This window comes from Thrips palmi, unplaced genomic scaffold (genome assembly GCF_012932325.1).
Source record: "Thrips palmi isolate BJ-2018 unplaced genomic scaffold, TpBJ-2018v1 HiC_scaffold_5, whole genome shotgun sequence".
NCBI lineage: Eukaryota > Metazoa > Arthropoda > Insecta > Thysanoptera > Thripidae > Thrips > Thrips palmi.
Window position 1 is genome coordinate 11,766,143 of NW_023144632.1, and position 13,424 is coordinate 11,779,566.

Genomic DNA, 13,424 nt, shown 5'->3' on the forward strand with positions numbered 1-13,424 from the left:
TTGCGAAAGGCGGCTTTCTCCGCCGCGAGCTGTGCCGCAGGGCGAACGGCTAGCCGCGGCGGTCGGGCCCGTAGTGCGCAGGGCGGCGGATAGATGTCGCCAGCTGTCCCCTTTCGGCGGCCCGTAGCCTGGCGTAGCCTGGCGTAGCGTGGCGGGGCGGTCTCGGGTCGAGCCTGCTCACTGCACTCGGCGTCGGGACGCGGCGCGCGCTGGTCGCGCAGTGAATGAAGACGGCAATGAATGAACTGGCAGTGGCTGTAGTCACCACTTTTGGGCTGGGATTGCGGGCTCTTGCTTCAGCCTCGTGGCTTATCCACGTGTCAGTGTCAGGGATCGGGTATGGAATACAAGTGAATACAAAAGTACATTCCTGATAAACTAGCAGTTTATTACCATTTATACAATGTTAAATCCAAACTGATACAATTCGGTGTGGAAAATAATCGCCATAAAATGTGATTCAAACAATGGAACATAGTCAATTAATATCGCAGTAAGGTTCGCAAGTAACACCACGTTACAAAACTGGGCGAAAAAACAAAACAGTAATGAAAACGGCAGTCTCGTCACAAACAAATCGTTTAACATTGCCATATCGGATACAGTTGGTAGAAAACCCGTTCAGGGAAACAGTCAGTACCGGTTGTCGGCAGTCAAATACCATACGAAATCTGTATATCAAGGGGGTAGAATAAACGAAATAAAATGTGCATAGCCCATTCGCTCGTTTTCACTCGGTTCAGATGTAAACGGTCGACATTTTGAAACGTTGGGTATGCTACGTTTAGAATACATCTCTTTGCTCTGATTACCTGAAAAAAGCTCAACTACGTGATTTCGACTACATCGGCCAGGTTTAATGCCTCCGAGTGAAATCTTCTATAGATTATGGCCGATTAGACATTAAAATGACAAAGAGTTACAAATTTCTGCTCAATATCTCACACACGGCTTGGATCTGCCGTTTACATGAAGTGGCTCTGTGAGATGCAGGGGCAGACTCCTCAGTGACGGAAGAGGTGGTGCACTTGGGTGCAGTTATGGTACAAAAGCGCTACACCTAGGAGAGACCAAATAAGTATCAGTACACATTTCCCTAACAATCATTTGACTCTAAGGAACGTATTACCGGCTCGGAAAAGAATTAAAAGAAAATGGATAAAAGTGTCTCAAGAATAGCTGACAATTGCGCAAATTAAATGCTGCCGCAATTGCAGCCGTTTTTAACTGTCCGCCAGTGCCGGGACCCCGCCACGTTATACTCCATATACGCGAGTGGTCACCGGCGTAACTGACGTAGTGTGCCCTTCCCTATCGGCTTCAGAATTAGGGATTTTCTCGAGACATGCCAATACAGAAAAGAGGAACATCTATCATACCTCAAATGGAAGACGGAGAGTTAAAACAACAATCGGCAACAAGGGTAAACTACAGGTATATATATAGAGAAATTTCGCACAAATATAAATATAATTGCGCTGAGGAACTTTGAACCTTAAGATCAGTGGATCTGAAATCTGAAGAACTATGTCTTGTAGAACCCCGAGAGATGTAGCCACTTGATCATATATTTTTGACATCCGAATGAGGAGGATGCCTTGTTTGAACATTTTATGCCAGTGAAACAATAATTTTAATAATCTAAAACCCTGAAGCAATGGGCTGAATCTACAGCCCACGCTGTCTAGAGGCGAGGTTGTCGTTTTAGGAACTTTGCACCACTTTGTGTCACAAAATGTGTATCACCAATACAAAAAATATAAATGACAAGTAACTTGCCATTGCACTATTTCAGTAAAAAACATTACGACAAAACAATAACACAAAAAATACGCAAGAAAATGCTTACATGTACCCTTCTAACAATTATAGCGGAGTCATATAAGAATGCAGAAATTTGTATCTCTTTAGAAACAGTAGAGGAAAAAGCAATATACGATTTTACAAACACAAAAACAAATTGGGGTACGTAAACGATATGACTTTTGCGTGACATTATTTGACAGCCGGAGGTTATTAAGACAATGCAACAAGTTTTGTTTTTCAAAAAACAAAGGTTGAAATCCTAATTTTTTGATGTGCATTAGGTGTAATATTCAATGTCTTGTCGCAGACAAGGCATTCCCCGATTGAGGTACTCTTATAATTTTGACAGGTATTTGTGTTACATTGAACCAACATGCTAAACATTAAACCATCTAGAAAAGAAAAAAAAATAGAAAACTGCTTGTCAAAGATATGAAAACTACTAGGAACCTTAATCAGCAGCATTGATCACTTCAAATCTGTTAACGTACATCGAAATTAACAATAAAATTGTACTTAAACAAAAGAAACAATATCAATTCATGTAATAATAATATTATTAATATCCAAGTCCGTACACATGCTACAAATAATTATTAAATGGGAGAGGTTTCGTTTTAATTGTACGCTAACTCAACAGTTTTGCCTAGTCGTGCAAGAATCTATTGCCATTTTGTTCACGGGCATTTGCCATAAGAGGTTACATGGTCTCTTCATGAGTCACATATTATTTATACCTCGCCTGGATAAACAAAACTTCTAAATAATCACGTCATTTTGCTGAATGTAAATGAACTCTGGGTGGGACTGTAATGCAAGCCTTACCCAACATAAACCTTTCTCAATTAGCGATACCTGGTAGGACAAATTCATAGGAACTATCTGATTTTGTCTGAATATTCAGAACGAGGAAGGACTAGTACCGATTGGCACCAATTGATGCAATAAATGAAATCTCAAAACAATGCAAAATCAACAAAAAACAAATAACACAGAGACACAAACAGCGTACATAATACATTAAATAAACACAAGCAAAATACAGCGATTACTTATCACCGGAGAAAATAACCTCCATTCGGACTTACCGATTATGTCAGAAAAAAAAACGAAATCAGAACGACAAAAGTCTGTGAGGAACAGCAACGTTCTACTTGTGAGAACGTTTACCTGGTAAATGATCCCTACGGACAAGGATGGGTTCGACAATGAAGCGCTATGCACCTGTGATGTATCACAGTCTACGCAAGATAACTTGAGCCGGAGCATCGAAAGTACAGACGTTTTCTGTAAAGCTGGTAAAAGGAAGTAAGTCTGCATAGTTTGCGGTATTCTAGTTTTAGACATAGCTGTTTTCCATCGTCCCACCCTTGTCTTTATCACACACGCGCACCCTTACATTCGTTCATTCACACAGATACACCTTCAAGTTTAAAGATACTAATTTCACGGAACACATAATGCGTCACTTGCTTTAAGACAATCAATAGTTTGCCATTTATTAATAATTTATATTAATTATAATAGAAAAAGCACATGATAATGAGGAACCTTAGAACTGTTAGCTAAAGATAGGAACCTTGGGTTGCTGGGAAGGAACCCGAACTTCATCGAGTGGCTGTGTCAATCGGTGTTTCCGTGTTGTTATAGAGCTCTTATATTCATGATTTTATTTGATGAAATCTCATTTTAAGTCCACAGCCTTACTCTTACAGCTCGGTTTCATATTTTTTGGGAAACAAATAATGCATTTGTTTTCCAAAGCCCCTACCCCGTTCCCAGCACCGAGTAGGGACCAGGGGCACCATGCAGCCGCTTTGAAAGCCAACACGATTCAAAGCGGGTGAAAGGTGCCTCTTTAATGTACCAACGAGAGAAAGACAATGCGGATGAATTTGTGGTACTTTTAATTTGCGTCAACAAACCACGCAATGTTTTGTGCCAAAACAAAGACACAAAACTTAAAAAATATGTTTCTCGTCGTTGGTAGACACCGCATGGAGATCGCACCTTTCTTTAACAAATTTGGACCCTATAGCACTTGCTACTCGGAACCAAAGATGGAAATGGAATCATCATTCCAAACAAAACAATGTTGATCTACATTGCGGTACAACGTCACAGAAAAAAACAAACGTAATCAAGCATGGCTCTCATTATATTCTTTCTTTCTCTTAAATATATAATTAGTAATTTGTGACATAGTCACTTAAAATTATTTCATAAAGAGCTTAGAATACAATAGCGAGGTGTGAGATTTCAATATCAATTTGACACTTAATGTCAGTGTTAGCATCTTACCAATGGATCACCACAATCTCCTTACATCCAATATAACCATTATTTCAATAATTATGATATATACATCTTCGGGCAAATGCCACTATCACTTCCCTGGAAAAGAGGAGCACGGGGACGCTTAATGTGTGAATTTTTAGGAACTTGCGTCATATGTGCGACTTCCTTTTGGGAACATTAACTTAATCGTCAGGACGATTGTTTTTAACTAAAGCCATTAGCTTGTCTTTTTATGTTTGGCCTCGGTGTAACTTCTTTCACATAGTCAATAGGTAAATGCCACTTCAAAAGTAAATGCTTCGAAGATAAGGTTACCTCGCAAACGAAATCACGCTTTCAGGAACATCAACATTTGATACATATTCTAATCACTAGTTTTCACATTTGCCCCTACCGCAGTATGGCACAAGGAATACTGACACCAAACACTAACGAAATACAAACACAACATTTTTCTTCAACATATAAGAAAGCACTATGTTCGGGTAATGATAGTAAACCACACATCTATATCAGAAAACATTTCATTTTGTTCTATATTGCACTTTTTACATGTACTTTGCTACTTTATAATCCTTAACTAACTAGTATCAAGAAACTGTTTTGCAGCCATAGAACATAAACGTTTTGTTAAATAATATGGATTTAAACAAATCAAGTCAAAAACTATATAGCTTTGTTACTCAGTAACAAATATTTTCTTTGTAGCGAGTTTCAGTTTTTTTCATACGCCCTAATGACAATTCTACTGTTGTGATTTATCACTAAGATCTCAGACGTCATATGTACAAGTACATCTAACAACAAAACCAATCAAAGCAGCATTGATTGCTAATCATAAATTTACGTACTTTGCCTTAATTTTATCGCACATACTTTTTCTTTTCATATCATCGACGTGAACAACTCGACAATTGGTTCGATAAAAACATCGAGAGCGAGTTTTGTAACTTTATTTTATCTTGGGCACAGCATCAAGGTCGCGGACGAATAGCTGCATTGTTTTGAGACTTACATATCTAGTATTGCACAAGGCAATAACATAAATTTTGTACACGTACACCCGAACCATATCAGAAAACAAAATTAATTTTAAATATATGTATATCTACGAACAACATGCTCGGGGACAACGACGTCATATTTGTTTCAAATTGTATGTACCCTAGTCTCGATATTTCATCGTGTAAGCGAGGATTAGTTTCATGCGTGCTCCGTTTGCGAGGAACGCGCTAAGCCTTCGTGGTGGTTGGCGTCCGTTCCGGGAGGGGGAAAGGGTAGGATGCGCCTCACAGTGTGGGCATGGCGAAGGTGGGCGGGCAGGGTGCGGGCACGGTGCCCTTCCTGCTGCCGTCCTGGCAGAAGATGTTGGCGTTGGAGTCGGGGGTGGCGCTGCCTAACGGGGTGCCCAACGTGGTGCCCTCTTGGGCGGCCTTGGCTGCCAGGGCGGCGATCTGGTTCACGACGTCCTCCATCTCGTGCGAGAGCGCGTCGGAGGGCGAGTCGGGCGGCGGGGGCGGGTGCATGCCGGGCAGGCGACCGCGGTGGCCGTCGGACTCGCAGTGGCGGCGCGCGTCGCTGGCCCTGTCGAAGCACGCGCCGACGCACAGCCTGCACTCGTAGCGGGCCGCGATCATGCGCACGGCCCAGCCCACCTGGCCGGGGCAGCAGCCGCGCTGGTGGCCGATGAGCGCCACCTCGGCCGAGAAGGCCAGGCGGCACTTCTTGCACACGAAGCCCGCCTCGGCGTCCAGCACGCGGCAGTGCGGCGGCGGCTCCTCGGGGACGGCGATGCGGATGGAGCTGACGCCGGGGCCGGTCTGGTCCAGGATGGCCTGCAGCGCGGCGGGCTCCAGCCCCAGCATCGTCACCAGCGAGCCCTCGACGCCTGCAACACACAAGAAGACACGTCAAGCACAGTCCGCGACGTCGCGACACTCCGGCTGGAATGCCACCGCAGCGTGCCACGCCGCGCCCAGTTGAAACCGAGATGAATCGCAATGAACGCTCTAACGCGGAGCGAGGGGCGCGCCGATTTGAATGCGCAGATAGTCCGGCACAGAGCAACGCGCAAAGCAGCGCGCCAACACGAAGTGACCAAAATGCTTACGGACAATTGGATCCATTTGGCAAACGAGACGGGCGGCGGGGGCCTCGGTGGAGCGGGGCAGGGCAGGGCGGGGGAATCGCACACATTACGCCGTATCAGGATGGGCATGGCGACCGGCCGGCCCACGACCCCGTGCTGCGACGCCCCTCGCCCCGCCTCGCCCCGCCTCGCCCCGCCCCGCCCCACCCCGCCTCGCCCCGCCCCGCCCCGCCCCGCCCTGTCCTCGCGCCTTGGCAAGGGCCGGCAGACAAATTAGTCCGACACGGCCCACGTGGCAGGGAGCGCTCTCCCAAGTTCGAACTGCAGGTGATGCCGTGCTGCCGGGCGGGCCACCCGGCCCTCGGACGGACGCCTGCAGCCCAGACGCCCGCTGAAAGGGCCATTCGTCTTAATTTCGGTCGATGTTTCATAACTGTCGCGGGGCCGTGGCCGCACCGCCCCGCCGTACCGCCCCGCCATCCGCCTGGCCGGCGAAACTGTATCGGGCGGAGGAAATCAGAGCGGGGAGGGGCGGTGTACGCCGTGGATGAGCCGGTCGGGAAGCTAAATAGGTCTAATTTGTATGTGACGCGGCCGGCGCGTTACCGTGACGGCCTAAACGAGATACAAATGACCGGACGTGACGTCACGCCGCGTCTTGTCAGCCACCGCCCTTCGCTCGGCCGCCCCGCGCGCCCCGCCCGCCCCGCTCGCCCGCAGGTGGCGAAACAACTGTCGAAAAAACGAGCGAGGTGGCGGGGGTAATGTGTTGAAAACAATGATAGGTGTGAGCCCGCCGCAGACAATAAAGGCAAATCTTTCGGACGCTGGCGCGCTGGCGTGAGTGGCGGGGCGTGAGCGGCGTGAGCGGTGGTTTATGTTTCCGTACACTAGAGCGCGGCCAGCGCGGCTTCGCGGCTGCGGCAGAGGCGCTAGGCAAATGGAAGAGGACTTGGCGGATTAAGGCCGCCGTGATTGGCGCCGCGATCTTTGAACACACAAAGGCGCTGCCGGACTGCCGAGTGGACCCGCTAATGAGTAATCCTCGCAACGACTTCCAGCGTCTCAAGTTATGATTGTTGGTTCTTTTCCGGCGGGGGAGGGGTTGCCTTGCCCTGCCAGTGCCCTGGCTGTGCCCTGGCTGTGCCCTGGCTGTGTAGTCCGTGATGAGTCAGTCTAATTATGGCGGGTCAAGCGGGCCGGGCGAACACGATCCGTGCCGCAGCGGGGCGCCGCGCTGCGTCTATTTGTCTATCCGGGCATAGATAAATAGACAGCAAATCATGCGATCAAACACACTTATCCATCTCCCGATCAAAAAGTCGCGGTCCGCGGCCGGGCCGGCCTTCTGGGGCGGAGAGTGCCGAGCTATTTATGTCCTCCCTTAAGTAGATTAGATAATTAGAACATCCTCCCGGCCGCGCATGTGTCCGTCCGCTCGCCAACTCGCCAACGCCATAAGACATCATCAACGATTTGGCCGTCAGCCTCGAGGACTGGGCACGCCGCGCGGCCTAGCCCGGCACGGCCCGGCGTAGCCCGGCCGCGAGCTGGTTTAATCTGAGCCAAAAATCAACACCTGGAACTGGTCGGGAAACGGGTATCACCGACGGGCCGACAGGCACCCATCACGGCTAGCGCGGCTAGACGAAAAGACAATGCGCCCCCAAAAGGAAGGCCGCTTGCTCCACATTGGGCACATCGGCAGACGGGGAGGAAAAGGTGGCTTTGTTTCCGCTTGTATTCGTCTTGATGAGGCGATTCACTTTGCGTCGGACGGACGTCACAGCGCTCTGGCCAGCGCGGCTCTCATTCGTACTAATCAGTGTGAGCGTGAGTGTGTGTGTGACTGTGCGGCTGTGTGTGTGCCCCTAACGGGCTTCTCGTGGGCCTCAGCACAATTATTCTATCATGACCAAACGGATTTCTAGGCCGGGTCGGGCCTAGCGCGCTAGCGCTGTAACACTCGTTAACAATGAGGGGCTTGCTGCACGGCCGCGTCGCGGAAGTGTCACTTTATTTTAATTTACGGAGCGACTTGGCCGCGACTTGGCGACGTCCGCAGAGGCCGCGTCCTGCCCGCTCGGCCCTGCCCGCCCGACCCTGCCCGCCGCTCGACCTTCGACGGACAAATTTTTCTCAAAATTGACGCGATAAATCAGGGTCTTTTAATTGCTGGGGCTTCCCTGAGCAGGAAACGAGGGTGTTGAGCCCCGCGGGGAGGGGGGAGGGAGGGGTGTCAATCCTCGCCACCGAGACGCGGCGACGCGCGGCGACGCCACACGCTCAGAGACAAAAATGAACTTGATCCACTTATTATCCGGCACGAAAAACAACAACTAAAGCAGCAACAAGGCGACAATGACCGGCAGGAGGCGGCCAGGCAGTCACACTTGTATAATAGGGAGTTTCCGGCCACCACCGTGAATAACACTTAATCCGTTCTCGCCTCTGATGAGAGGGAGAAAGGAGGGGAGAGGCGCTGTGAGGGAGCGCGCAGCACGGCCCGGGCCGAGCCCAGGCCAAAGCCCAGGCCAAAGCCCATCCACAAAAATATCCATTGCGGTGCACAGTTACGCTCCCTATGCGGCCACGTCGCAAATTAAGTCAAACCTTGCTGTAATTCTTGTTGCAGGATTTGGACGTAATTTTGACTGTCCTTTTAGATCTACGTTGGCACGGGTCGGGGACCAACTACCAAGGTAGCCCGAAAAGTAGTCCTCTCTTAAAACCTTTAAACTATTTCAGACCTCACTAAGAAAAGTAGCGTGTCCCACAGAAGCATTTTGAGTATATAGCAAAATATAATAATATGCTTAAAGTAATTCGTAAGGTTTTGAGCGTGTTGCCGCGCGGCCTAATTTAAACGCTGCGCCAACGCCACGAATCGGGCTCGGCCAACACTCGGGGCCCAAGTTATTTATTACGGCCTTATTAGCGAGCGAGTGCGTGGGCCGCGGTCCATGGTGGGCCATCGGCCATCGGGCCTCAGAACTCAGATCGGCATGGCGTGCTCGGCTCGGTGCTCGGCGTGCCTCGGCGCCTCTAGCTGCCGCACGGCGAACGCGTCCAACGCGTCCCATAGGCCCAAGCCAGAGGGTGACTGGGAGTGACATCGGCCAGAGCAAACACGGCGCACCAGGTGTGAACTCCCACGCACGGGCTTGAATTATCGACAGCTGGAATGGATGTCACTGTTCGTAGTCCGAGATCCGTATCGTAAAACGGAATGGCCCACAAAACGGCCCAAGTCCGGCTAAATATGCGGAGAACCCGACTCGAGCCGATCCGGTGCGGACTAGACTCGGCGCGCCGCCGCCCGTTTGCGGCGACACGCGCTGAGGCTAAAATCACGTCGTGGCGGCGACGTCGCGCGGGCCGAACTCTAGAGCTTCTGCCAATGACCCATTTGCCGGCCGCCACCTTAGCAGCCCCTCCCCTCCCCGAGCCCAGACGGATAAGTTTTACTTTCTGTCGTTGTTTTTTCGGTGACGGAACTCGGCGCCGGACGCGCTGCCAGACACGGGACACCGCTGTAGGGTTTCTTAATCCAGCCTAACTATGAAATCCCCCCCCCCCCCATCCCCCGCCCCGTCTTTCCCACAGCCCTGCGCGGTCACTCACTCCGCACACGGCGTGTGATGAAGGAATTGGATTATTTGGGGTAAAGCTGATGCGATGCCAAGGCGTCCGTTTGGCTGTGTAACCCTTTGGTCCACCCACCCCCTGCGCCCCTAGAGCCTAGAGCCGCCCCCAGTCTGGCCCCAGCCTGGCCTCGGCCATCAGCTAACTAGGCATGTCCACTAACAGGCTCTGCGGTGTACTGCTGCCCTTATTCACGCCGGCCTGGCCGGCTTGCTTGCTGCCTGCATGCTCGACCGGCCGAAGAACCAGAGCAATGTCAAAGCGAAATTACATCTTTGAGAGGCAGCGCGCCTGCTCCTTCCTACCCGGACAAAACTCCGCGGGCGAAAAGAGAGAACGGACGGAATAAAAAAGGTCGGGTGGAGCGCCTCGGAAAACAGCGCGGCCTGCACCGCGGCGCCGCACCCTCGCGACCCACACAGTGCCGCGGCGCGCCACCCCCTCGCGGGGTTAAAAACGAGGGTGCGGCTTTTAGTTTGAAGCATGCGGGAGGGGGGAGACGTCGCGGCACCCCTGATGTGCATTGACACCCCGCTGCACGCTACGCCGCACCGCGTCGCGGGAAGAGCGGCGCCAAGGCGGCAGTTACGGCTGCGCGGCGTCGCGGCGCCCGGCGCAGGTGCTGCGAGAGTGGGAAGTAAATTTGGTGAGGCGGAGGGGAGCAAGTAAAAAGCGCTCGCGGGTAAACAAATAATGTGGGGACGCATTCAGCGTTAGCAAACTTTTTGTTGGGAATAGTTTTCGTGACGGTGCGAAATGTTCTCCTCTCCCCGAAAGCGATAAGAGGGAAACTCAGTCGAGTGTTTCCCGCTGGAGGCGCTCGATCCGCATCCGAATTCCAAAAGGAACACGAAGTTATCATGCGTTTAATTTCTCTCCCTCTGAACGAAAAAGTCCCGGAAAGTGTTTTGTCTGCAGATATTTTTTTCCTCTCTTTTCGTTTTGGTGGGTGACGGCAGCGCAACCCTGCCCTCGCCGGCGGCGCGGCGGCGCGCGCTCGCTCCCCAGCGGGCAAGGGATGGGGGTTCGGGACTTCACCCCAGGGAGAACGTCTTGCATTAAAAAAACCCTCACCCCGCATTCATTTTTTTAATACGCAGTGCGCCGCCACCCCCGAGCCGAGCCACCCCCGAGCCGAGCCGCCCTGAGACCGCACGAGGGGTGGCGCGGAGCGCGCAGAGCTTTTGCGGCTGAATATGGATAGTGAAGGATAAGTAGGTGGAGAGGAGGCCGCGATAGGGAGGCGCGGGGGAAGGAGAGGGCAGGTTAATGACAGGGCGAGGCACCTGCGCAGCCCGCGAGGCCGCGAGGCCCGCGAGGAAAGGGACTGGGTTGCCTACACTCGGAACTCGAAGCGGTATTGGACACTCGCGTTGCCCGCGCTGGCGGTGACCGGCTTGGCGTTGCTTGGCGTGGAGTCGGGGTCGACGCGGCGCCGCGGCCGCGGCGTCGTGAGCCTCGGGGGTGCACCCAGATCGAAGCGTGTTATTTTGAATGGGGGAGGCAAGGATGAAAAGAACGGCGGAGAAAACAGGGAAAGTAAGAAAATTAGGGGAGCGCTTGAGCGATCACCAGGCAAATGCGTGTGCGCGCCTTCCTTGGCATTCGAAAGTGTGTGTGTGAGTGAGTTGGTGTGTGTGCGTGTGCGTGCTGCAAAGCGGCCAAGATAGGAGACGGAGGGTGCGGCCATGGCAGTGGGGGTGGAATTAAAAGAGGCAATTTAATTCTTTATGCCTCATAGGGGACCGATAGCGTACTCATCGCAGGCGGACTTGGCAGCCGCGTCGTCCGCGTCGTCCGCCGGCTCGGAACATCGCCCACCAAACCGGAAGCGGAGAATGGGAGCGAAAAGAGAGCCTAAAACCGAGAGACGAGCTGGGCGGTCTGGAATGACGAAGTTTCCGACTACCTCTAGTTTTCATTTTCTGTCGATTTCCTCGAGGAGTCGCTCGTTCTTTTCGGCGCAGTGAGCGGAACAGGACTGCATCCCTGAGGCCGCCCTCCGCACTGCCTGGCCCTGATAGGGAGGGTCTTCGGCACACGCGTTCGCTGTGCATACGGGGCTCGTGCAAACGAATCGAAAAAGCCCCGAGGCTCGCCTTGATCGTCTTGCCCGTCTTGCCATCTCGCTCGCCGCTCCGCCAAGATCCCGGTTGTACAATGGCGGCGCCGAAACACGGCTTTTTAATTCCGCCGAGCCCTGATTAAGCCGGGGTGCTTGTCGAGGGACTTGTCGGAGGCACGCATGGCGGAGCAGGGCGCTGCAGTGCGCAGCGCGCCGAGGAAGGCCTGCCTGCCCGCCTCGGCCTCGCGCACGCCTCACCAAATCCACAAGAGAAAAGCAAGACAGGCTGAAATTTTCTGAGCGGAAAAGGAAGCCCGAGGGAGGGAGGTGCCATTACTGACAAGATTTGAGGAGGGAAGGACGCGGGGTGGGGCGGGGCGGGGTGGGGCCGGCGGAACGATGAGTCGTCGGTATTCAAGTGCCTCCCCCGCGTTTGATTCATTATCATTCGGACCCGCAGCGAAACGGCGCCCCGAATTCACCTGCGATTGCGGTTTCCCTCCGAGTCCACACCCCCGCCCCCCGCCCCCCGCCCCCGGCCCCCGCCCTTCCAAGGTCCCGTTTCACTCTACTTTGTTCCTTCCTCCTTTTTCATTAAGATCTCTTACACCTCGCACCACAAAACCGAGAAGAAAGCGAGGAAGTGGCTTTAAAGTTTTTTCAGGCGTTTATTTTTTCCCATCTTGCTTTTTTCCCTACTCCCTTTGTCCGCTTCTTTTGAAAATCATCCGGTTCCAAGTCGTGAATAATTAATTTACTAATTAAGGCCGCCGCGACTTGGCTGGTGGTGTAAACAATCGCCACTCCCCTTTTCGCCGCCCTCCCTCTCCTTTAATAACGTTTCCTTCCTTTTTTTCCTCCTGGAGCGTTTTTCTACGTTAAGTCCACCGCGGACAAGTCGCGCGCCCATTTGACTGCCGACACAAAGGACACGGCCAACAAGGTAACAACATGGACGTGAAATATTCATTTTCATCAGAAAGTTGGTTCGGCATCGAGGCGGCCGGGCCGGGCCAGGCCGGGTGCCGCGCGTGGCTGGCGTGGCAGGGCGCGGGGCGCGGAGTGGCGAGGGGTGGCGAGGGCAGTGATTAAACGGATCAAGGCTTGGCGGTCACTACTTAGCGCGCTCCCCATCGCTCGAAACAATACCAGCATCACGCGCAACGAGAAGAAAAAAGTTGTGGACAAAAAAAAATGCTGAAACAATGGCAATCCAGCAGAGCGGGGTCGCGCGTTGCGCGCAAGCGGTCGCGGGAAAACAAGAGCAAAAAAATTAACACAGCAATTAGTGGTGGCTACAATTACACGCCGGGGGAGGGTATTGTTTCAGTCAAGGGGTGAAGCGTGTCACACCTGTTGCCGCCAAGGGGTTGGCCGGCTTAATCAATTTGTTAATTACTCAATTAGGCTTGTCTGCGGTAGGTAACCCTTTCCCTTCGCTCCACCCCTGCAAGTCGTCTCCCTCGATTCTTTATTTTCGTTTTTTTTTCGGCAGTCGTTAATATTTTTACCTCGGGAGCG

General features: G+C 52.0%; 1 protein-coding gene across 2 annotated transcripts in view; it reads right to left on the minus strand.

The window, feature by feature from the left end:
• Positions 1–367: 367 nt before the first annotated feature.
• Positions 368–13,424, minus strand: part of LOC117651254 (zinc finger homeobox protein 4) — a 111,476-nt gene continuing 98,419 nt past the window's right edge. For both annotated transcript variants that reach the window (XM_034395087.1, XM_034395088.1), the window contains exon 6: positions 368–5,992. In XM_034395087.1, the coding sequence (XP_034250978.1) occupies positions 5,394–5,992 (599 nt within the window). In that variant the 3' untranslated portion in view covers positions 368–5,393. The remainder of the gene's footprint in view (positions 5,993–13,424) is intronic.